We start from the raw sequence: 23,952 nt of genomic DNA on the forward strand, positions 1-23,952 counted from the left end.
CCGTATTACAATAAATTGCTTTTATCAAAATAAAGAAAAGAAAAAATAGTCGATATCGATAACTTTATCTAACTGTAAACTGACATTTTTTTCTGTTTAAAAAAATTATAAAGGCTTGTACTCTAGTAAAGAAAATTTTTGTAAATGCAGACAATTTTTTTTTAACTTCAACCCTTTTGCTGATAGGTGCTTGCAAATGTGTAAAAATAAAACAATAGTGCATAATGTTTTGTAACAATAATTATATTTTATTCAACAGGCAGTTTTAAAACAAAACTAGATAGTGATAAAAACAATATCATGAAAAAATAGTTTTGGTTTAGAATAGGGTAAAATTGAGATTGCTTCATCTGAAAAGAGATTTGCAAAATTATAGACTTCCGTTTCAACCTTTATGCAAAAATTATTTAAATAACACAAGAAACAATTGTTTACGTCAAGGGGGGTGGTAAAATAAGGATTAAAGTTAGATTTTCTTTAAATAAAAGTTAAAAATTTCCCGTGTCGATGCCATGTTTTTCTTGTTAGTATGATGTGACGTTTGTTAAAAGGTTCTGTTTCAATAATATTCACAAATTATTTAAATAACCCTAACTAAGAACCTATTAACTTATTTTGTGCATGTGTATCTCCCCCAATGTAAATAGTGTTGAAACAGAGTGCTATTTTAATAATTTGTGCGTATTAAGATTGAAGCGGAATTCTAGAATTTTACCAAGGGATCAATAATATTCGAAGCACTTCAACTTAAAAAAAATATCAAAGTCAATATTAATTACCTATATTTTATTGACAGGAATAAAACTCAATCACTGGATTCAAAATCATCACTTTTACTAATACAACATTTACATACACACATACTTTTAGGGATTATTTTAGTTAGTTTGTTTTAATCAATAAATATACATGCACATAGAAAAAAACGCACCTTTAGGCACAAATTGGCGTGCAAGTAATGTCGTCTTAGCGCCTTTAAGTCACAAAGGCAGTCAAAAGGTTAATTTCATTGATTTGCAAACTTAAAATATATACACTGGTAAAAATCACAGTTACTACCAATGACGTTGTACATAAAGAAGCGTTGTAGAGCTCTCAAAGTGGCAAGCAAAAGAAACGTCAATTGTCGTGCTTTCGATTTCTTAGTTTTACTCAACTGTCACGAGTCATGTAAGGTTGTGTGCTACCTAAATTGCATGAAAAGCGCTAACATATCCTCGTGTGTGATGAGAAAGTGTTTGCATTACACGGCAAACACTAGAAAAATCCAAGGAATAACATTTAATTCGTAAATACATGCAAATAAAATACAACTGTTTTGATTTTTTCATGAAGGTTTTCAGCGCCATTAGAGAAAGTGAGATAGCGAATGTAGCAACATGTACATACAGGGTTTTCCAATAAGAGGTGTTATTTTGATATTCAAAGAAACTTTTCCCGTAAAAGATCAATGGTTTCGTTGCTTGTGTGCAGAGATGTGCTTTATTTCAAATAAATCCATTTCAAATGAAAATGCAAAATGGGTATTTTCCATTTTGCATTTTAAATGCTTTTCTCAATGCATTTTCCATTTTAAATGCTTTTTTGCAACATTCTTCCTACTATATCCACTCATCTTTTTTTCATAAGCCCAAAATATCAGTCGGTCCTCAACCTCGCTATGAGAGATAATTTACATTTATCAAGTTGCTCCCTGGTAGGAGCCCTGGCAATTGAGTGATACCATTACAAAAAATACTGATTCAAATACTGAACATGGGGCCATGACGCTGTAATATTAAATGTTTCTATGTTTTTACGTTGGCAACATTAGTCCCGCGCAAATTTTTTGTTGGTTCATAATCTGTAGTCGTGGTATTTTTGGATTTACCATCATGTAATATGTTTGTTCTACATTGATGTCCATTATTAAATCACAAAATTGTTTAAAAATTCTATAATTATTTTAATTGTTTGACCTGAGAAACCATTTTGCATTTTCAATGCATTTTGAAAATAGGTATTTTGCATTTGAAATGCTTTTCTAAAAACCATTTTGCATTTTGCATTTTCAAATGGAAAAGTTTTGACCCATTTCCATTTTGCATTTCAAATGGTTTTGGGTACCCATTTTTCACATCTCTGCTTGTGTGGCACGTAGCGCCATCTTGTAGAAAGAAAACGTTTTCCAGATCAATACCATCCAATTCATAAAAATCAAAAATCATTAATCATCTCTCAATAGCGCAATCCATTCACCGTAACTGTTGCTCCAGCCTCATTTTTGAAAAAGTAAGGTCCAATGACTCCGCCGGACCATAAACTGCACTAGACAGTCACACGTTGAGGATAGAGAGGCTTTTCAATAATAACTCTTGGGTTTTCCGAGCCCCAGATGTGACAATTTTGCTTGTTGACGAAGCCACCGAGGTGGAAATGGGCCTCATCACTCAAGATGATTTGCATTTGATTCACTCAAGTGAATTTTAATCATTTCAATGCGTTGTTGAAGAGTGTATCGTTCCATTATTAATGGCGTAGTTTCTACTTGTCAAATGTCAAAAAATGACAGCTTCAAAAGTAACATCTACCGAAATAGCGGGCTATTGAAAATAACACCTCTCATTGGAAAAACCCTTTATAAGGACAACCTGCTATCAGTAGGTGATCTCTTACGGTATTCCTTATTTATCTTACTGTAAGCTTATCTTGTCATCTCTGTTCACACCCGTGATGTAAAATGTAGTATTCAATGCAACTTTAAAATACGAAAATGCCGCCTGATCCTATAATTTATTTCGTTCATACACACATATTCTTTGAACGTCTATCTTTGACATATATGAACAAAGTTTGAATCAAGAATTTATCGGGAACATAAGTGTTTCTTACTTGCCACAATTCGCCTTATTTTGTGAGACAATAACAAGTCTATATGTATTGTTACATCATTGAGTGTTACATTAAATTAATTTAAATCTAGACATAGAGCAGAGTTCTTACTTCATAAGGACATGATTGCATTGATCGATAAAGAATGATTAGTGGATGAGTTGCTATACAAAAGTAAAAGATTGTCTCCCCACAAAGAGTTATTTTCTGGAGCGATTTATTTCCAAATCACAAATCTACAAAAAAGTCAAAAAATGAAAACAATAACATTATAACATACAGTGGGACCTCGGATTATGTGTAGAATTTGTTCCGGAAACATGCTCATAATTCAAATTTCCTTTCTTAAGCAAACCTCCCCATAGACAATATTGAAACTAGGTAGTCATCATAGACATCTAAAGTGATAGACTTGTCCTAACATAAATTCTGGGTATTAACTTGATGAGTTGGAGGCAAACCATGTGATCATATTTTTGACATCAGCATGATTCGAGAATGCTTTGAATAAACTGTGACATCAGTTGTACATTGTACAATCTGCGCAGAAAAGTAAAGTTCGCCAAAGTAAGGTAACGGTTTGCAGCACAGTCCACAGATTTCGGAGCGACACACAAATAGGTGAGGTGAGTTAATTATATCACACTTGTAAAAGTGCCTAACGTATGTTGTAACAAAATATTCGATTTTGGTAACAAGCCCGAACTTTAAGCAGTTAAGATTTTCACGCAGCTATCAATTTGCACGCCACTGTATAAAGGACTAGTAATTTGTGAGCAGATTTTATTTTCGAGGACTAAATAGTGATATTACAATGCGAGTTGCCTGTATACTGTCAGATTCACTTATTGACAAATCACAGAAAGGGAGACGGTCAGGCTCCACGCACTTGGTTTATTCCCCTCTCCCTGATTGGCTGGTTTATCAATTTGTATGCCTACGGTGTTGGTTCCAAAATGCGACAATTTCCTTCATCAAACAATTTTATATGATAAATAAAATAAAGTACGAGTCTGGTGTTATATTAAAATAATGTCATAATACAAAAATAATTTCATTTTATTACTTTGGTTATTTTATCTATGCATTAATTATGTTATGGTACCTACCTAAATGATTGAAGAAAGTTTAAAAAACCTACCTGCAAGAAGTTTAAAAAAGAATTATCTGTTGTTCTGAAGAAAAAGGAAGACTGGAAAAATTGGATTTTGAAAGGTCGACGGGCTAGGAGGAACGCTGATAGTTTAGCTGAAAAATATAAACATTGTTCTCGTACAAAAAGAGAATAAACTTATGTATTCGTAGAAAAATGATTTATACAAATGTACAGTGTCTGAAAACTTCAAGAAAGAAGTACAAGCGGGAAACTGGTGAATCTATATCACATTTGGAGTCGATTTTGTAGTGTCACTTTTATTACTAGGGCTTTCATTTTCAAGTCAAAAGTTGGAATTTTTAAGTAAATTAAAAAAAAAAATCGATCACTAGGTTGTTAATAACAGCTGTTTAATGCATTTTAAAATGCACCGAAGCGAGACCCGACTCCAAAAGACTCTTTTTTTAACCTCTGCTAATAACTGTTCACATTGAAAAAAAAAGTTATTTTGGATTCTCTATGGAATGTTGATTCACAAGTTTCCCGCTTGTGCTGCGTCCGGATACCATGTATAATATAATATACTTTTTATTATGAAGAAATGTGACAGTGCATTGTTGTTAGACAGTTTTGCTTTTCTCTATTTCCCATATTTCACAGATAAGTTGCTCGTAAAGCAAGAAATTGCTCGATTATCAAGAGTTAAAATTTAGCTCACCCTGTGAAACACGAGCAAACCATGTTACTTGCAAATCCGAGGGTTCACTGCACACAGTGCACACGCATTTCATGCACGACAGCAGGCAACCGCTTCTTTTTAACTGATCATGTGAGTATGCATATTGCATTTCATAATACATTATCTATAATTATCTACAAGGTGAAAAATAACCCAGATTTTTTTAAGTCAGAGTAGAATATGGATAAAATATAATGTGGTCTTGGATCAAAAATGAAAAAAAACAGACATTTCTGGAGAACAGTACAGTAAGATTATATCATATTGTCAAATAAAACTATATATTATCACAACGTAAAACTGAGTGAAATACTTTATCACTAAATTACAATTCTCGCACTTATAATAAATTTTACATATTCTTCAATACTAATTATATTCTATCTATTCATAATACATCGACTGTTCAATGCCAAAAAGGTGTCACTGCTTTTCAGGAGTGAAAACAATGCCAAACACTTCAGAGAATTTGAACAATTCATCAAATTTCAATGTTCATTTTCGGGTTCTGTGAAAATCCTATTCAAGTTCTGTTATTATATTGCTTGAAAGAACTGAAATAAAAATAGAACTTGAAAAGATCTTTCGCAGAACTTGAAAATGAACGTTGAAATTTGATAAATTGTTCAAATTCTTCGAAACAACCCGTCCTTACAGGGAACAGTTAACACTGCAGAGTTCACATAAGGACAATACAGAAGACAGGACGATACTGTCCTGTCCCAGCTTCGTGAACTAGCTATGAGTCGTTCATGAGCCAGCTCTTTTCGATGAGCCGTATTCGTACAACTCCCGGTAAACCGTACCATGGCTCAATTGAACAGTTACTCTTTTTATGAGGAGATATTTTAGAAACACAGCGCCATTAAATTGTTATCACATACTCCGAGACATGAACGGCGTCTAACATCTGGACTTGAACATATGTACCTACACCTATTAAGTACCTAGAATCTTATTTAGGGAGTTTGTGAAAAATATTAATTTTTTTATACCAAGATGGATTGGAATTGTTGGAGGACGAAATAAATAATAAAAAGATAAAACCGTGGATTATGAATTGGATGGGGCGAAGATCTTCAATAGGATGGTCTGCAATGATCCTTAAAGAATTAGAAGAGAAAGATCCTCAGGAGTGAAATTGTGCATATCGGCAGAGCACTTTGATCGCTACTAAGCCTCATTTCGCCAAAAATTCAAAGCGAAAATACATTATTTTGTGGGGGAGTAAGAACTGTTCTGCGGATATAGGCGGCCAGTCTATCTCTATGACAATGTCTTGGTCCATTGTCCTGTCCTCCAAACTTCTGTTCACACTAGATTAATGGGTGCGGAGCTGGGACAAGACAGTATTGTCCTGTCCTTGTGTGAACTATGCATTGAAACACCTTGGAACATTTGCAATCAACGAACAATAAAAATTAACACTTCAGGAGGAATGTCATTCTCTGGATAGGAATTCGGCTAGCTCCATGACCATGGACCTGTTCTGGAACATATGTGCTTTGGTCTCCCACAGGATCTGGATGATGACCTTGTTGGAGGTCTCATCCATGGCCACGTCCTTGGACATCTGCGGATTGAAGCGGTAGTACGGGATGCCGGCCATCGAGCACCAGGCGCGGGCGCGGTCCACCACTCGACCGTCTGTGCAGGTTGCCAAGTCAACAAGAAGGGTTCCCAGCTCAGCCAGGCGAGATGCCATCTTGATAGTTTCCCAGATTCCTCTGGACCAAGACACGTCGAGGGACTGCATCTTGCTGACGGGTACCAGACCTGGATATATAAATCATTACAAAACTATACAATAAAAGTCCTGCAGGCAGTTTTGTGGGGTTAGAAAGACGCTAAGCTGTTTTACGCAGTTTTATATAAAGAGTAGCGCTATCTCACTCACACTCCTTCTATAGCAGATTATCATCCAAGTTAGACAGTAGCCCGCTGTAATAGTAGTCCCTTAAATCGGTATATCAATCAATAAACCACGTTAACTCCCCTTGGGTCTTTTTGTTCATATCGTCGCTCTAGTTTGTTTTTGTCCAACTGACCATTCTTGGCGAAATTGAGTTAAGTATGCAGTTGTTCTCAGAAAGCATTTATTTATTTATTTATACGATACAAGTATGTATTTTGAATGTGTTTTCAAGACGCAATTTGTCTTAAGTTCACCAAAATTAAACAACATTCCGAGGGTGTTTATCCAACACTTTGTCCTACAAATCATTTATTAAGCTTAGAATGAGCCAATTTAGTAGTGTATGCGTTTTTCGTAAAAAAAACTTTGAAGCGCTATTTCTCCCGATTTAAATTTTGATCTGTTGGATAAACACAAACTAGAGTTTTTTTTATTTTTTTTTTTTTTTTTTTTATATTTACTCCACACAGGAGGCCCTGAAGAAAATAATTTCCCTCAGGGCCTATGTCATCTTTGGGGATGCTGTGTGGAGGGTCTTTTTGTGGAGAGGAAGGAGTGAACATGGGTCTTGAAGAGTCCCATGTTGTAGGAGGGAGGAAACACAGAGGCCGGCAGTTCGTTCCACAGCCGAGCTGTTGAACTTAAGAACGAATCGTAGAAGCGACCCGTTCTCATGTGACAAGTGTCAACTGTGTACAAATGTTGGGCGCGCGTTTGGCGTGTATCCCGACTACGCACCGGTGCCGAAGGGATCAATGACGCTAGTTCCTCAGAGCATCTTCCATTGTAATACCGATAGAACAAGGACAGCATACCTACCTGACGCCTGTGCTCTAAAGATTGCAGTCCGTTTGTTAAGATTGGGGAATCTATCAAACGGACCGCCCGTTTCTGCACAGAGTCAAGGGTTTTTTTCAGGTATTTAGGGGCTCCAGACCAGAGATGGCTGCCAAATTCGCCCGTAGGGCGCACTTGCGATTTGTACAGGGTGAGCAGTTGTGTACTATTAAAGTATCTGCGGGCCCTGTACAGTACGCCCAGCTTCTGAGAGGCCAACTTTACTCTGGCTTCGATGGAGCCCCCGTACCTGAGCTGGTCACTTATAGTTACACCAAGCATATCAATGGAAGGCCTGTTCGGAAGATTGCTTCCGTTGAAGGAGACTAGATTATCATTTGGATCCCTTTTAGACGTAATCAGACAGGATTGGGTCTTTGAAACATTAAATTCGACGAGATTATTTTTACCCCAGGAGGAAATACTCTCGAGATAACCGTCCATTCTCTGCTTCAAAGCCCTCCGAGCCGTTGGAGTTTGTGTGCCCTTTGGGGGCTTATCAAACAAAAAGCTATCATGAACTGTACTGTCATCCGCGTAACAATGAATCGGTGCACATGTCAAAAGGTCATTGATGTGCAACAAAAACAAAGTCGGAGACAGAACCGATCCCTGTGGGACGCCAGCATTTATGGAGTGCGAGGAAGAGGTGAAACCGTCAGCAACCGCCTGAATCGACCTATCCCTTAAAAAGTTAGCAATCCACGTACACAGGGATGCGGGAAGTCCGTAAGAATGCAATTTGTTGACAAGTCCTCGGTGCCAGACCCGGTCAAAGGCCTTGGATATGTCTAGTGCGACCGTTTGGGTCTCACCGTGACGTTCCAGGCACCGCCCCCAAACATGCGTCACATACGCGAGAAGATCACCGCACGAGCGGTTCCGCCGGAATCCGTATTGACGGTCGTTGATAATTTTGTTCTTCTCGAGGTATGTGAGCAGTTTGTCGTTGATCACACGTTCCATCACTTTGGACAGAACTGATGTGATCGCTATGGGGCGGTAGTTGGCCGGGTTGGAGCGGTCACCTTTCTTGGGAATAGGGTGAATTACCGCTTTTTTCCAACCAGAGGGCACAGTGCCACACTTCAGGGACATTTTGAAGAGCTTTGTCAAAACTGGAACTATTTCCGCAGCACACCTCTGCAATACCAGGGCAGGTATTCCATCAGGTCCACTAGCTTTGTTAACATCGAGCCCCCGTATGACGTGGAGTACATCCCGATGCCGGATCCTCAGCTTTTTCATATAGAAGCCGCAGTGAGGAACCGACGGCGGAACAGCACCCCCGTCGTCGAGGGTCGAGTTTTCCGCAAACATTTTCCCTAATAAGTTAGCCTTTTCGGTGGCGGTGTTTGCTAGTGAGCCGTCAGGTCTGGTAAGAGGTGGCAAACTGGGTTTGCAAAAATTTCGACCTATTGAGCCCGCAAGCGACCAGAATGCTCTGCTGCCATGCGGGCAGGCAGCCAGCTTTTTGCTGGTCTGCAGGTCGTGTTCGAATTTTGACCTATTAATGATTCTCTTGCATTCCTTTGCCGATTTGTTGTATGCTAATCTGCTTTCGGGCGTTCGAGATGTGTTGTAGGCTCGGTAAGCCGCGTTTTTTCGTCGAACTGCTTCGGAGCATTGTCGACTGAACCACGGCTTTGAGCCCACACCAGTTTCTTTAGTAGTCGATTGAATGAAGCCATCCATCGCCGATTTGATGACTTCACCAATCTCCTGGGCACATCTTGAAGGGTCCGAAGTCCGAAAACAAACAGCTGACCACGGAAAAGCGTTGAAATGGGCCCGCATACCGAACCAATCTGCTGACCTATAGTGCCACACTTTTCTCCTCAGTCTCTCATTGGTTGGTCTGAAGCTAACAGGGATTGATGTCGTCACTAGGCAGTGGTCAGATGATCCCAGAGGCGCTGTGACGTCAATCTTATAACCGTGTGGCACAGTAGTTAAGAATAGGTCTAACAGATTGGAGCGGTGAGTCTGGACATCAGGAACCCTTGTAGGCTCCTGAACTAATTGCTCTAATCCGTAGCAAATGGCAAAGGATTCCGCCTGTCGGCCAGCCGAGTCCGTTGGGCCTGAGAACTTCAACCATGGTTCGTTATGAACATTGAAGTCCCCCAGAACAACAAACTCGGCCGAAGGGTAGCGGGGCAAGAGATCATCAATAGTATCGCTCAAATGTTTGAAGAGCTCGGAAGTGTCTGATTCGCTTTGGTTCGGTGAGCGGTATAAACATGCGTAGAATCTTGCCGTACTGGCAAGATTGACGCGCACCCACATTACGTCGAATCTGGAATTTTCCAGACTCAATAGTCGTACACAGTTGACGTCAGCTCGACTATAGAGGCAGACTCCTCCTTTGAGTCGAAATTTGCTTGCGAGGGTAAAGCCCGGGCAGTCCAGATAGGAGGAGTCTGGCGGCTCGGCTATCTGAGTTTCGGATAGGAAAAGAAGGTTGGGACGTTGGGACAAAAGATGGTAATGGACGGAATTTAAATTTGTGTGCAGGCCGCGAATGTTGGCAAAATTTACCAACAGTTTTGGCCCGCACCGGGGACGCCTGCTACTCGCCGCTGTAATGATGTTAAGTTTGGTTTTTTGTATATTCATGATTTTAATATTTTCTTTTTTAAGGGTATGAGGGGAAAGGAAGGTCTGGAATGGAAAGGTATGAGGGGTGGGTAGGAATCTGGGGATCAGGCTGTCCAGGAGTGATGAGCGTTTGGTTCCAGCCCACTCACTGCGGTGCTAGGCGATAGGCTGGGAGAGTCCGGCTGGAGAGGGCATCCAATGCGCCCCAAACGCTGCTGCTGGGTCCCCTCCGGTCACGAACCGGCACAACAGCAGTGGCAGGGTTTTTTCACTCGCTGATGGGGCAGCCCACCCTTAGTCGTGAGCCTGAGGGTCGGGCCCCTGTACTATCGAGCGGCCCGGACAGCGGTAACCGGTTGTAAAGGGTCTCCCTCAACCAGCATCTCCCAACCGGCCCGCCACGCAGAAGGTGGGCCGACGCACCCGCCACCAAGACCTGGGCAAACCTTAACCCATGAACCCGGGCACCCCTGCTAAGTCACCAAACGTAGCGAACCACTTGGGGTGACCTGTGGCAGAGGTGTTGGTCATCCAATAAATGGTTCCCAGGGCGGCGGTACCCATTCCCGCCTACCAAATTAACTTGCGGCCGTTGTTCCCAATCCTACTGATCAACTGTTGAACTGAAATTTTGGCTCAACATTCCTCAAATGCACAATTACGCTCTTCCTAATGCAACTCTCTTATCAAATGAAAGTGACGATATATCAACCGAGATCAGTAAAATATTAATTCTTGGGTACTTTACGGCTAGCATTTGCATTTAAAAGTAAACCACGGACACTTATAAATAATTATTATATTTTAAAAAGTCATCAACTACCATTGCTTTCACGTTGCGAAAGGTTTATCAAAGTTTGTGATTTTTTATTCATTATTTTTATTGTGAAACGAAACACAAGTGAAGTGACACTAACTTTTATAATGCGTTTGTGTAATTAAATTCCTTTTTTTTAGTTTCGAATAAAGGGGTATATTTATAGTTTATGAGAAAAAAGCAAATGCTAAACGAAATAAAAAATTACCCTATTTTATAAATCAAACTTTTAATATTTTTCATTACATATGTTCGTTTGTATGTAACACTAAAATCTGAAAGTCTTTCTCATCTGCTTTAAAAGCAGCATTTCATTTTGGTATATGTTCAAAAAATAAAAATTAATGTCAATAGGGAATATTATTTTTTTTTTAAATTTTTTTATTCTACAATATAAACACCTGCTAAACTGTCAAAGCAGTTTGTCAGCAGGTCGCGTTCGCAATATTAATTATATAACGAGAAGCCACCATGATCAAGAAAGCAATCATGAATCTGACAGATCATTTAAGGTATCTTACGGCCGTTGTTCCCAATCCTACTGATCAACTGTTGAACTGAAATTTTGGCTCAACATTCCTCAAATGCACAATTACGCTCTTCCTAATGCAACTCTCTTATCAAGCTAGAGGAACCAAACAGCTGGATTAATCTCTGGCTCAGTAAAAGGGTTAGTTATAAAAAGTGTCAACAGAGTAAAAATGACAACGAAATGTCGAACGTCATTTGTTTCACGCATTCTTTTTCGTATTGCGTATTGACAATTTTATTATTATTTTTAGTATCAAATCAATATGGAAAGCGAAGATGAAGATATTAATGATAATATTTATAATAGATATTGCGAAATGGACGAACGTAATGCACAATAATATCGAGTTACACAGGCGAAGACAGCGCCAAACATTGAATGACAACGATTTCTTTAACCATTTTCGATTGTCAAAAATGCCATTTCGAATGCTGGATGTTCTTGCTACTTTTTGATTTTTATTTTGTCCCAGTTGCTTAGTTTCATATTAACACACGGAGGAGAAACATCAATTGTCAAATTTGTACTACTGTGTTTTCGCAGCATTAGTAAAAGTCAAGCTAATGCTTTATTTTTAATACATTTACATGCGTTTGTTAAAGAATATAAAAAGTCGGTTTATGTATTACGGTACTTAAAACAAATTATCTTTATTAATAATAAGTAAAGAATTAACTTGTCAATATTAATTTAACATTGAAAGATTTTACTTTGATGTCATTTTATTGTCTATGAAAGTGGGCGGGGCCACTGAAGATATGATAAAGATGTTTGGAAACAGGCGAATCGAGCGTTACTGAATAAGTGGCTTGGCTGATTGGAGCCTCAGATTGATCGATCTAAAAGTTGGGAACAACGGCCATTAATGACAATATTTCAGAATACCTCATATTTAGGTACAGGTTCCCACTTTAAAAATACATAATTTTACCGACATAATATTGAGGAGAACCCTGTGGCAGACGCGATTATTCAAGTGAAAAAATGCCTTTTTTTTCACTGACAATGTTAACATACCCGTTGAAAATTTAACATGGGTTCATCGCAAATATTAAGTCAGCAGAACGATATACTCATAAAGAGGGGACCTTTACCTAGATTCTGGAATATGTTTCATTCAGGTAGGGGATGAGATATTGTATTGCCAGGTGATCTTTTAGGTCATCTGCAAGGTACTTGTTACTACCAGAAGGAAATTAATAAAGATAGATTAATATTACCTGTGCCACAGCTCACGACCAGACTGACGGACTCGGTGGAGTCTTGGTGCGAGGTGCGGGAAGCGCGGATGGCGAGGCGGTGCTCGATGATCTCGGTGAGAGCGTCGAGGGTGGGGTTGTTGGCGATGAGTCCCCCGTCCACGTATGACTTGAAGGACTTGAAGTAGGAGGGGGCGGCCGACGTGCTGCGCGCCACCTCCCAGATGTACTCGTCAGTCATGGGGATTGGATCTTCGCTGTTTACTGACCAAAACACATTTAATAAAATAGAGAATATATTCATAGAGGAACCCATCTGATCATTAAAACCCATCCCGTCCTGGGGTGGGTGCCCTCAATAGAATGTCCAAAAAACATGAACATAAACATGACAGTTATTTATTTTATTTTATTTGTGCACATAGTAATTAATATGCTTATCTAATTTATTGCAAAAGTACCGTTGATAAAGTGAGTATTTAGTTCTAAAAACTTTACAAACTTATTGTAGGTTTTGAAGAAAACAAATAATTTTACGTCCACAAGGTTCAATCGCGCTTCCCACCGATGAAATCGGGTACAATATGTTGTGGTGTTGAGTGTGAGAATCAATCTAATTGTGCCAGAATTTCACTATTAGATATACAGCCGTTGATTAGTTTTAAAAAACACTTTAAGAACTGCAAAATAATCTACAAGTTAAATGAGATTATGAGAGATGTGAGATTATATTACTATGAGATTATGAGAGATATGAGTTTTTCTATTATTATGAGAATATGAATATAAGAGATTATATTATATGAATACATAGATGAGATTATATTACTATGAGAGATACGAGATTTTCACTACTTTATTTTATTATTAGGATCCGGAATCGCGGTGGCTTTACCAGTGCTGTACTCAAGGGAAAAATAATTACCTACTTATGAAACACTTATTTATAGACCGCTTTCCAGTTTTAGTATGCCAGGAGTCAAGTATGTTGTCAACATTGAAAAGTTTTCTCGGAGAAGCCTATTAGAAATAACTTTCACACCTCTTATTAATAATATCTTTATTTAATGCTTACCTGTTGTGAATTCGAACAGAATGTACATTGTACATGATGCAGGATCAATTCATTTTGACGTCAACATTATTTTTATAATCTGTATTATCTCCGCTGACATCTGTCGATGTTGAACGATCATTTTCTATATATAAGTGGATTTTTGAAAATAGGTATAATTTATCACCAGAAAATATGGAACAGATTCTTATACTGTTATAAGAATCTGTTCCATATTTTCTGGTGATAAATTATACCTATTTTCAAAAATCCACTTATATATAGAAAATGATCGTTCAACATCGACAGATGTCAGCGGAGCAAATTTATAGAGTTGTGTTGAATCGATGGTAACATTTAAATTTTCACTAATGTTCCGTAATTTATCGTAGCCAGGGTTTCTATTTAATATGGCATCGAATCTTTTTTCTGCCCACTCTTCATTGCTCCACGATAAAAGAGTCCTTATTTCATCTATAATTTCGAACGATTCGACGATAGTAAGCTTAGGATCCTCGAGTTTTTTAATAGCATTTGGAATTGTTCCGAAATATTCCATTATAAAAATTAGGTCACCCTTAATACTCGCATCTTCAAACAATAATTTAGCTTTCGCTATTGCCACAACGTCCTTTTCATTTAAAATTGAAACGACACTTTTTATTTTTTCGAAATGTTGACCATAGTAAACAGCAGCTTTGAGCCAAGTTCCCCAACGCGTTAATATCGGCTCTGGTGGTAGTGCAATATCTGGAATCATGGTTTTAAATATGTCTACTCTTGTTGGTGCTTTCAAAAATATTTTTTTAACACAGGAAATAAGATCATCCACTTTCTTATATTTATCCCGCACAGTTGAAGCAACTAGATTTAGTGAATGAGCCAAACAGGTAAAGTGTATCATATTGGGAAACACATCTTTAAGTTCGCGTCCGGCTTTTAGCATATAAGGGGCAGAGTCTGTTGTTAAAATTAAAAGTTTTTCAAAGTTATTAACTGCAGATTCCTGCCACAAAAAAATTAAACTGTTTTTTACAAAATCCTTTATGGTTTCGGCATTGGTTTTTGGTAAAACCTTGCTAGCAATCAAATATGACCGAGTTACAATGTCTCCTAGTGGTTTTACGACCAGATTAGCTATATTGCGTCCAAACTTATCGGTCGTTTCATCAACTGTCGCCCATATATATGAATGTCCCATTTTTTTTCTGATATCGTTAATTTCACTACAAAACACTTTATTTAAATACACTTTTCGGAGAGTAGATTCACTCGGAAGATCCATAGTCGAACATTTACAACACAAATATTTCGAAAAAAAAGACGGAAATTAAAATTGTCTAGTTTTGTCCATGGAATATTAGAACATATTAAAAACATAGCTAAATCAAAATAGAAATCTGTTTTACACTTATCATTTGTCTTCATTATCAAATGATTTCTGCTTGAAACGTGCTTAGTTACTGTATGTTTTTTAATTGTTTTAAAGAAATATCACACACGTCACAATAAATCACCCCACGATCAAATTTTAGCTCAGGATGGGGTTTTATCCACTTATTTATTAGATTAATTGAAGGTACTATAAACACGGCCATGGTGATGATTGATGAATACTAATTCGTAACTAACTTCTAAAAAATGAAATATTTCCTATCGGCTTGTCGTTTAAAAATATTTGTTTTAAAGTAAGACATACCGATTTACCATTACCTATTGTCTCTTTTCTTTCTCATATTTTTTTCATTGAATAGAAAAAGACGAAATTATTATTATCGATTGCCAATGTGGTACGATAAACAAAAGTATCGGATTTCATATTTCCTGGGCTGAGCTTCAGTTAACAAGTCAAGTAAAGTCATTTTTACCACAAAAAGGACAAAGAGCAGTACGTCACATAATATTATTTTAGTGTGATTGATATAAACCTTTCCACATAAACTCAAATTTTGTATACCGTAGTTGAATCACAGTACTGGCTTACATAGTGATACCAACAAGGAAACTGTATTGTCTTTTATTAATATTGTTTAAATTTAATTTTAACCTTGATTTCATATTTTCAATATACATAAAAATCAATGTATGTTTGGATGTTTGAACTTTGGCAATTTGTTGTTCACACACCTGGAAAGGTTTCTATGTACCTAAAAGTGAGTTCTGGCAACATAAAATTTGTGCATAAAATCTATTGTTTCCTATCCGATTGCAAATAAACTTTGGTGAGTTATTGTGTGGATGCAAGAGAAGGTTTCTTTATATAATGGTGAGCTCTGGTGTTTTGAAATTTGTATAAAATTCCCTTATTTCGTATACTATTCATCTGATTGCGATAAAACTTTAGCGAGTTGTTGTGCAAGTTGTTGTGCACACGCCTGGGAAGGTTTCTATACATAAAAGTGAGCTCTGGCGTTATTAAGTGTGTATAATTTTTTTTTCCTATACATTCTTCCTATATCAATGAAACTTTGGCCAGTTGTGTGGATGCTAGGAAAGGTTTCTGTAAATAATGGTGAGCTCTGCGTTATGAAATTTTGATCAAAATTCTCTTTTTTCTATATCATTCATCCTATTGTGATGAAACTTTGTTAAATTTTAGTGTTGCGCGCGATTAGTGTCGAAACAAGCAGGGCGAGAAGGGAAGGGAAAGGGAATAAGAATAATAACATGACATTTATATAGCGCACTTCTGTGTTATTTCACTTCAAGTGGAATGTTTCAGTTTCTTCACCACCTAGGATTCTTGCTGCAGAGTCTCCATCGTCTATTTTCGTGTCACCTGTTCCTATACTTCATTTTACTTAACTTCACTCTATTTTTGTAATATTTATATTTTCTGTAATACCTGCATCAACTGTAAAGCGCCCCTCTCACAAAAGCGGCGCTATACAAACTATCCAATAAATAATAATATTCCCCGTATGAAAATTAATTTCTTTAAAAAATAATGTAAAATTGAGAATTTGTTCAGACCAAGCCTCTAGTATGTATACTACATGCAGCTGCAAAAGGACAGTATGTTTAAAACGAATTTAACCCGTTGAATAACGATAATTTAATTGTTTTGCCTTTAATAATGAGCGTCCCTGGAATTCTTCAAAAAGCCACCGCGATTCCGGATCCTATTTATTATTGTGTTTGATTTTAGGGTCATCATGTTGTGTTGCGCTTCCTCCATCTTTACCAACGTTTCAGACAACTTTGCAGTGACCTTTTTCTCTCTTTGTTAAACTAACCAACCACTACACCGTTTCTCCGCAGCGGTACAAAGAGAGGGTGGACTGCCAAACATTTCGGTTTTGGTACACTCCTTGCTTCATTAACATTCATACATCATCATCTCATACATACTCACCTATCATAATTATGTACCAAACAAACTCTTTTGTTGGTATCTTATGTAATTTAAAAAGTTTTTAAGGTAACCGTTTATAAAAAAACACCAAAAGATTTCGCAACTCAATGCTGTTTGAAAACATATTTTCCGATCATAAAAATCGAAAATATTTATATTGATTTGACTTTGGACCTAGAAATTTTTTATCTGTGGCGCTTTCTGCTTTGTCTTTGTGAAAGTTCATAATGTTGAATAATTCGGTGACCGGATAAATCATCACAATGATAATTCATCACATCATTCATTCATTCATTCATTCATCACATACTGCAAGTTATCATGTTGTTGATATGAACTCTGTTCAGTTACAAGTAACTCATTTTATAAACATCTGTTCAGTTTAGTTGTAGGTATATACATATATTGGTGATTATTGGTGTTGTGTGAGGATAAAATTGATATTTTGTAATTTACTTGTGTTCTTATATCCGATGTTATTTTTACTTTATTTTGTATTTTCTGTAAATATTTTTTGCCCACTGGACCCTTAGTTTGTTATTATAATTAAATTTTTAAGTGAAAACCTATCATTAGATATTATTTGTATTTTTTATAAGTTGATTATTTAAGAATATAAAAAATCTGTTGGTTTTCCTAAATAAACAAAATAAAATAAATAAAAACATCTTTAAAAAGTTATATAAAGTCATGGAAAGTGATGAAACAAAAACTTTATTAACTGGGTTAAGTAGGTTTAGTTAGGTTAAAAAAAATAATTTTTCATCGTTTCTAATGACTTTATATCACTTTTTAAAAGTGTGATGAATTGTCACTGTGTTGAGTGATCATGGAACCGAATAATTCATATGCCAGTCCCTTCAGCCTCAAAAAATATCCCAATTGGAGATGCCATAGTCCCGCTGGCTCTAAGAAATTATGTACCTTTGTGTGGTAATCTCAGAAAAACCAATTTCCTTATTTGAAGTGTTTCTTTTATCTTCCTTATTAATTTAGGAAGTGGTACAAAAAAAAGTTATCATAAAAATCGATACTAAAATAAACTAGCTGTAGAAACCTAAACTAGTTTTGAGATGACAAATGTAACTCTTTAGTTTACCAAACTTATATATATATTTTTTTTATGTAGGAGAAAAAACAGATACAGATATCAATTGACATGAATATACAAAACATCAACTAGAGAATTCACCTCCATCTAAACTATTTCTCACGAATTGACTTAAACAGCAGTTAAAAACATATACAAATATTTTGACTTATAAATAGGGGCAAATATACAGGGTGTCCGGAAACTCGTAGTACAAGAGGGAAACTGGTGAATCTACATCACATTTGGAGTCGATTTTGTAGTATATTTTTTTTTTATTTGAGCTTTCGTTATCGAGTAAATCGAGTTTGAAGTTGATTTTTTTTTTTTTTTTTTTTTTTTTAATCAAATTCTTATAAATTATTACTGAAGATCAAAGTACCCAACTAATTAAAACTATTTGAAAGTAAAACAAATGAAGAAACTCGGATTTGAAGCATTATTTTGAAATCACCCTTCATTTAACCCGGTGTAATCATAAAATATTTCTGCTCTGCAGGGTTAAAACATCTGTTATTCAACCCTAAACACCAGAAAAAACTTTAACCCTAAAATAGCCGAAAAATATTTTTTTTTGGTTTTTTTTTTTTTTTTGAAAATGCTCCAATCAAAAAACTTTATGTTTTTTTGGGTTCCCCATGTGGTGTAGATTCTCCAGTTTCCCGCTTGTACTACGAGTTTCCGGACACCGTGTATACATAAGAATATTATTTTACAAATAGAGATTTGAAAGAAATGCGCAATATCCTTATAAGAATTTACAAATTATTTTTGAAAAAATTTAGAGGGTAAAACAAAAAAAAAAATATATATATATATATATATATATATATATAAATAGATAAACAATGTTAAACAGAAATTTAAAAAAAAAATATTTAAACAAAGTATGTTTAAGTTGTTTACTTTGAACTTTGTAGGAAAAGCATTTGTACGCGTCCTGCTAATGTGTAATAAGTCGTTAAGCCTTGTTACTCTGGGTGGTACTTTGAAGTTTATTAATTTCAGTAAGTCGGGACAGTCAATAACGTTGTTACAGATATTATACAGAGTCATGAGATCAAGATATGTTCGCCGGTTAGATAGAGTGAAGACATTATAACTCGAGAGCATATTTATGTACCCGCGTTTGGGTGCGCTCATTCTGATTCATTTAACATGGATAATTTATTATATTGTTAGATATATGCACAGAATGCCATATTACTAAGTGTTATTTGATTTTAGTAGCTTTTTGGTGGAATATGAATAAAAATTATCATGAAATAAATACTTACAATTAGTAATAATTTCAGTAGGTGATGGATAATTTCTAAATATACAAAGTTTCATTGGTTTTTCAGACGCCAACACTCCGGTGATCATCAGCTTGGGCTTTTTTATATCTGACATCTTCTTAGCCGGTCCTAAGCAGAAAGAAATACATTAAGATGAATAGCAACAATAACAACTCCAGTATCGCCCAGAATCAAAAACCATTCAGAATCTAAGCGTTGATTGAAAAGTGAATGACATGAATAGCCAGATTCCCCTTCAAACGAACCTCCTGGTCAGCCTCCCCATTGGACTGAAGGCGAAACTCTGCTTCCATCAAGACACTCCCCTGAAGAGTCGTAGCGAACCCAGTGGCAGACTTCAGACATGAAAAACTCGTTGTGGATTCGACTATTAAAATGCCAGGGTTCTTTCTCCCTGCAAAGACGTGGACCTCACTAAACCGCATCCAGATGCAGTTACTGCCGTTGTGTGTATTTGTTGCATTAAGAGGCCTAAAGGATTATGAACTGTGTGAATGTGGACGTATTAAAACAACAGAAAGTATCGTAGAAGATTGTCTCCTTCTCTTATGGCACATCTGTGCTGAATCAAGTGAATCAAGTTGATATGGTCGAATTAGCTTAGTGGTTAGAGCTCTTCGTCAAAGAAGAGGTCCTGCGTTCTATTCCTAGATGCGACTGAATCATTTTCTGTCTTTTCTATTTCACATCTTTCGTCCGAGAGTCGTTAGTATTGTCTATAAATATTTTACTCATTATTCCGCTATAAAAATATTGACACAGTTGGTAAAGTTGTAATTAGGATTAGGAATGTGTATTTACCCACTGCATCCTTTAGTATTTTCTCAATAGCGTCCGAGGAATAGGGCCGGTCTCCGATGAAGGCCTGCTCCTTCAGCTTGAAGTACAGCATCTGGCACTCTTTAAGAGACTTGCCGAGAGACAGCGCCAGGGCCAGGATGCCACCGGTGCTGGTGCCCGCCACCCAGTCAAAGCACTGGATGATGGGCTTCTTGGTGGCCGCCTCCAGCTCCAGGAGGATCTGGACGAGGATCAGACCCCGGACGCCACCCCCGTCGAGGCAGAGCAATCTGGAACAAACCTCATTTTCAGCCTTCCTTTTGCCCCACCAACAGTATTAAAGCCAATTCACAAAAAACCATAAGTCTTACTAATAAACGTGTTTTAAATTTTACCCAACTGATAAACAACAGTTTATGTAAAAACCTTATTAATATACGTTACATAGACTAAACTAATGTTTAACAGTCGTATAGAGTTCATGAAAAAGTACATATTGCTTACACACTGGAAGACATTTTTTTAGCTGTGTTTTAGCATCGACTCTTGAATTATTTTATTATTTTAACTTGAGAATAACTGTATCAGACGTAAGTGAGATACACAAGACTGTAAATGGGCCGGTGATCCCAATCCGTGGAGGCGGAACATGTCGTCCTTCAGTGGCGTGGAGGGTAGAGCGGGGCGTCTCTGTAGCCGTTGTAGAGCTCGTCCAAATGCTGATTCTCGTCCTTGTTGTAGAGTCCGGGTCGGGTCCGTAGAGGCAGAGAGGTCCGTAGTCCGGGGTGAGGCGAGGGGCAGAAGAAAAGAAGGCGAGTAGAAGCAGAAGTCGGAGCGAGGTAGAAGGCAGAGCAGAGAGAGAGTTGTAGAGCTGGTGGTGGTTGCTGGCTATCTGCCTCTCTGAGGGACTGTTTCCCGTTTTATAGGCCGCCGGCGGTCGCGCGACGCTCACACGGGCCCACTTTCTCTTTGATTCCTGGAATCGAAGGCCGTGTTGTGACGCGATCGCGGCGCCCCGCCGGGCCGTTTACCGCCGCTCGGCCGGTAGTTTCGGGCTCGTGGTCGAACGCGACCACGGCCTTTCTTTGTTCAGGCACGATCCTCAGAATCGCGCCTGTGGAACGTTATGACGGCGAATCATCTCTCACGCCATGACGGCGCACGGCCTTTTGCTTCGGGCTGTGGCCGAACGTTCCCTCTCGTATAGGCACGATTCTCATAATCGTGCCTGAATTAAAATGCTATCATGATTTTATCCCCAGCTCTCACAGTATACTTCTCTGCCCGTGTTCCTCTAGCCAAGCTCCGACGTTTTTATTTATTGTTTTTACATATTTGACATTTAGGTTTTACATTTTACATGGACATATTTAAGTATATTTTACATGAACATATTTAATAATTAGCTAGATTTTAACGTGGGCGACCGCGGCCGAGCCCGGAGCAGTACGTCCGTTACAATAACCGCTGATGGATCCATATATACTGCCGCATATACAAGATTAAAGAAATTTGTTGTTGACACTTTGTGATGTATGGTAATAAGTTGAATATTTAATCGATAGATGGCGCTGGTCATAAAGCTTACTCCAGAGTCCGACAGATGTCGCTAGAGTGTAACAATTACTTGTGAGATGAGATTGACAAGGAACTAGCTTCTCGAACCCGAGCATTACCAACCCTCGGTAATGAACAGTGTAACTAAATCCAGACCTATTTATTGTAACGTAAATAAACACCATTATAAGTAGATCCTTTTACTTTTTAACAAAGAGTTCCCAACACTAAAATCTGCAAAGTAGGCACAGATATAACACACTTCAAGGTTGAGATTTTTCGAACTCAATCACACTTAATGACTAATAATAATCCACACATTCCATAGAGAGTATAAGTACATAGTTATAACATACAGATAAAAATAAAACAAAAATAAAAATAAAACAACGAAATAAAGACGAATAAAAAGACATTTGATTTTTTGACGTTAAATGTTCTCCGTCTCGGCCCATTTTAGCTTGATCAAATTGCGATCAGCTGACCAGCAAAACAACATGACAGATTTATGATAATGTATTGGAGAACCTTCTAAATAAAATTATTAATTCCTTGCAAATAGAGTAGCGGATGCTTGGAACAAACTCCCACAACATGTCATCGATGCAACAAATATAAATCAATTCAAAGCTCTATTGGATTCACATTTGGAGAGAAGAAAGGACTTAATTCAAACTTAAAACAACTTAATTACTGTCAAACTTGTTATGAAATCAGATATGAGCGCATCAGCAGAATGCTGCCTGCTCTGCACATAATAATAATAATAATAATATATTCTGTGAGCGAGTCCTTTGTCGTTGTAGGAACTGCTCTCAGGTATTTTTTACTGCCCACCCTGAAAAGACATGTAGCTCCCGTCAGTGGCGCGGTGAACCAATGAAAATTCCGACCCGATGTCTTACATACTTCTTTCTCCTGTTCCCTTCTGGTAATAATATTGTCGCGTGTATCTTATGTTTTTAAATAAAAGTAATCTTTTGAACGATTGTCCTTCTTCAATCATCTCTACAAACCGCGAACTATTAAGCACTGCGTTGAGGTAAGGCGCAGTTAACAACTGCTAAAATTAATGACCCCGACATGATATGAACACGTAACCTTATGATCTGAAGTCAGAAGGTTGCGTGTTCATATCTGGAAGGATTTGCTGAAGTTAAATAATTGTATCTTTAGAAACAATTGGTGACCCACCTTCCTCCCTTGATGGGCCTTTTTTCTATGGAGGCCCTCTCCATGCCAGCCACCGTCAGCATATGCTCTAACACGGAGCTAGCTGGAGCTCGGGGAACACACAGGTCTGGCGTTCCATCAAAATCTCCATCGTGGCTACAGATTATGCTGCAACCTCCCATTGTATGGGGGCACCTGGAAGTACAAACCATTCAAAAATAAATTAAGATTTATTGTACATAACTAATTTTTTACTTCATAGGAGACAAACAATCCCGTCGTTACGAATAACCTATCAAAATATGAATTGCCATATTTCTATTATTCTAAGTGTAAAGTGATGGTTCCGCGATAATGGAGGACTTAGCTATTGGGCTATATAGCAAAATATTGAACCCATGATTGCAGGGTGGCAACCTAACCGCATTTGTCCAAATTTAAAAAAACAATATTGTACAAAATAACTACAGGGTTTTCCAATAAGAGGTGTTATTTTGATATTCAATTGTAAAAGATCAATGGTTTCGTTGCTTGTGTGGCACGTAGCGCCGTCTTGTTGAAAGTAAACGTTGTCCAGATCAATACCATCCAATTTCGGCCATAAAAAATCATTAATCATCTCTCGATAGCGCAATCCATTCACCGTAACTGTTGCTCCAGCCTCATTTTCGAAAAAGTAAGGTCCAATGACTCCGCCGGATCATAAACCGCACCAAACAGTGACACGTTGAGGATAGAGAGGCTTTTCAACAATAACTCTTGGGTTTTCCGTGCCCCAGATGCGACAATTTTGATTGTTGACGAAGCCACCGAGGTGGAAATGGGCCTCATCACTCAAGATGATTTGCATTTGATTCACTCAAGTGAATTTAAGTAATTTCAATGCGTTGTTGAAGCGTGTATCGTTCCATTTTTATTAATGGCGTAGTTTCTACTTGTCAAATGTCAAAAAATGACGGCTTCAAAAGTAACATCTACCGAAATAGCAGGCTATTCAAAATAACACCTCTTATTGGAAAACCCTGTAGAATATCCTTG

General features: G+C 37.5%; 1 protein-coding gene across 2 annotated transcripts in view; it reads right to left on the reverse strand.

The window, feature by feature from the left end:
* Positions 1 to 232: 232 nt before the first annotated feature.
* iPLA2-VIA (calcium-independent phospholipase A2 VIA) overlaps positions 233 to 23,952 on the reverse strand; it is a 42,851-nt gene continuing 19,131 nt past the window's right edge. For both annotated transcript variants that reach the window (XM_089637197.1, XM_089637198.1), the window contains 5 exons: positions 22,936 to 23,109; positions 20,206 to 20,474; positions 19,384 to 19,512; positions 12,629 to 12,871; positions 233 to 6,482 (listed from right to left, as the gene is read on the reverse strand). In XM_089637197.1, coding sequence (XP_089493323.1) covers positions 6,148 to 6,482; positions 12,629 to 12,871; positions 19,384 to 19,512; positions 20,206 to 20,474; positions 22,936 to 23,109 — 1,150 coding nt within the window. In that variant the 3' untranslated portion in view covers positions 233 to 6,147. The remainder of the gene's footprint in view (positions 6,483 to 12,628; positions 12,872 to 19,383; positions 19,513 to 20,205; positions 20,475 to 22,935; positions 23,110 to 23,952) is intronic.

This window comes from Hesperophylax consimilis, chromosome 11, assembly GCF_061612785.1.
Source record: "Hesperophylax consimilis isolate HC1 chromosome 11, BYU_Hcon_1.0, whole genome shotgun sequence".
NCBI classification, from domain to species: domain Eukaryota; kingdom Metazoa; phylum Arthropoda; class Insecta; order Trichoptera; family Limnephilidae; genus Hesperophylax; species Hesperophylax consimilis.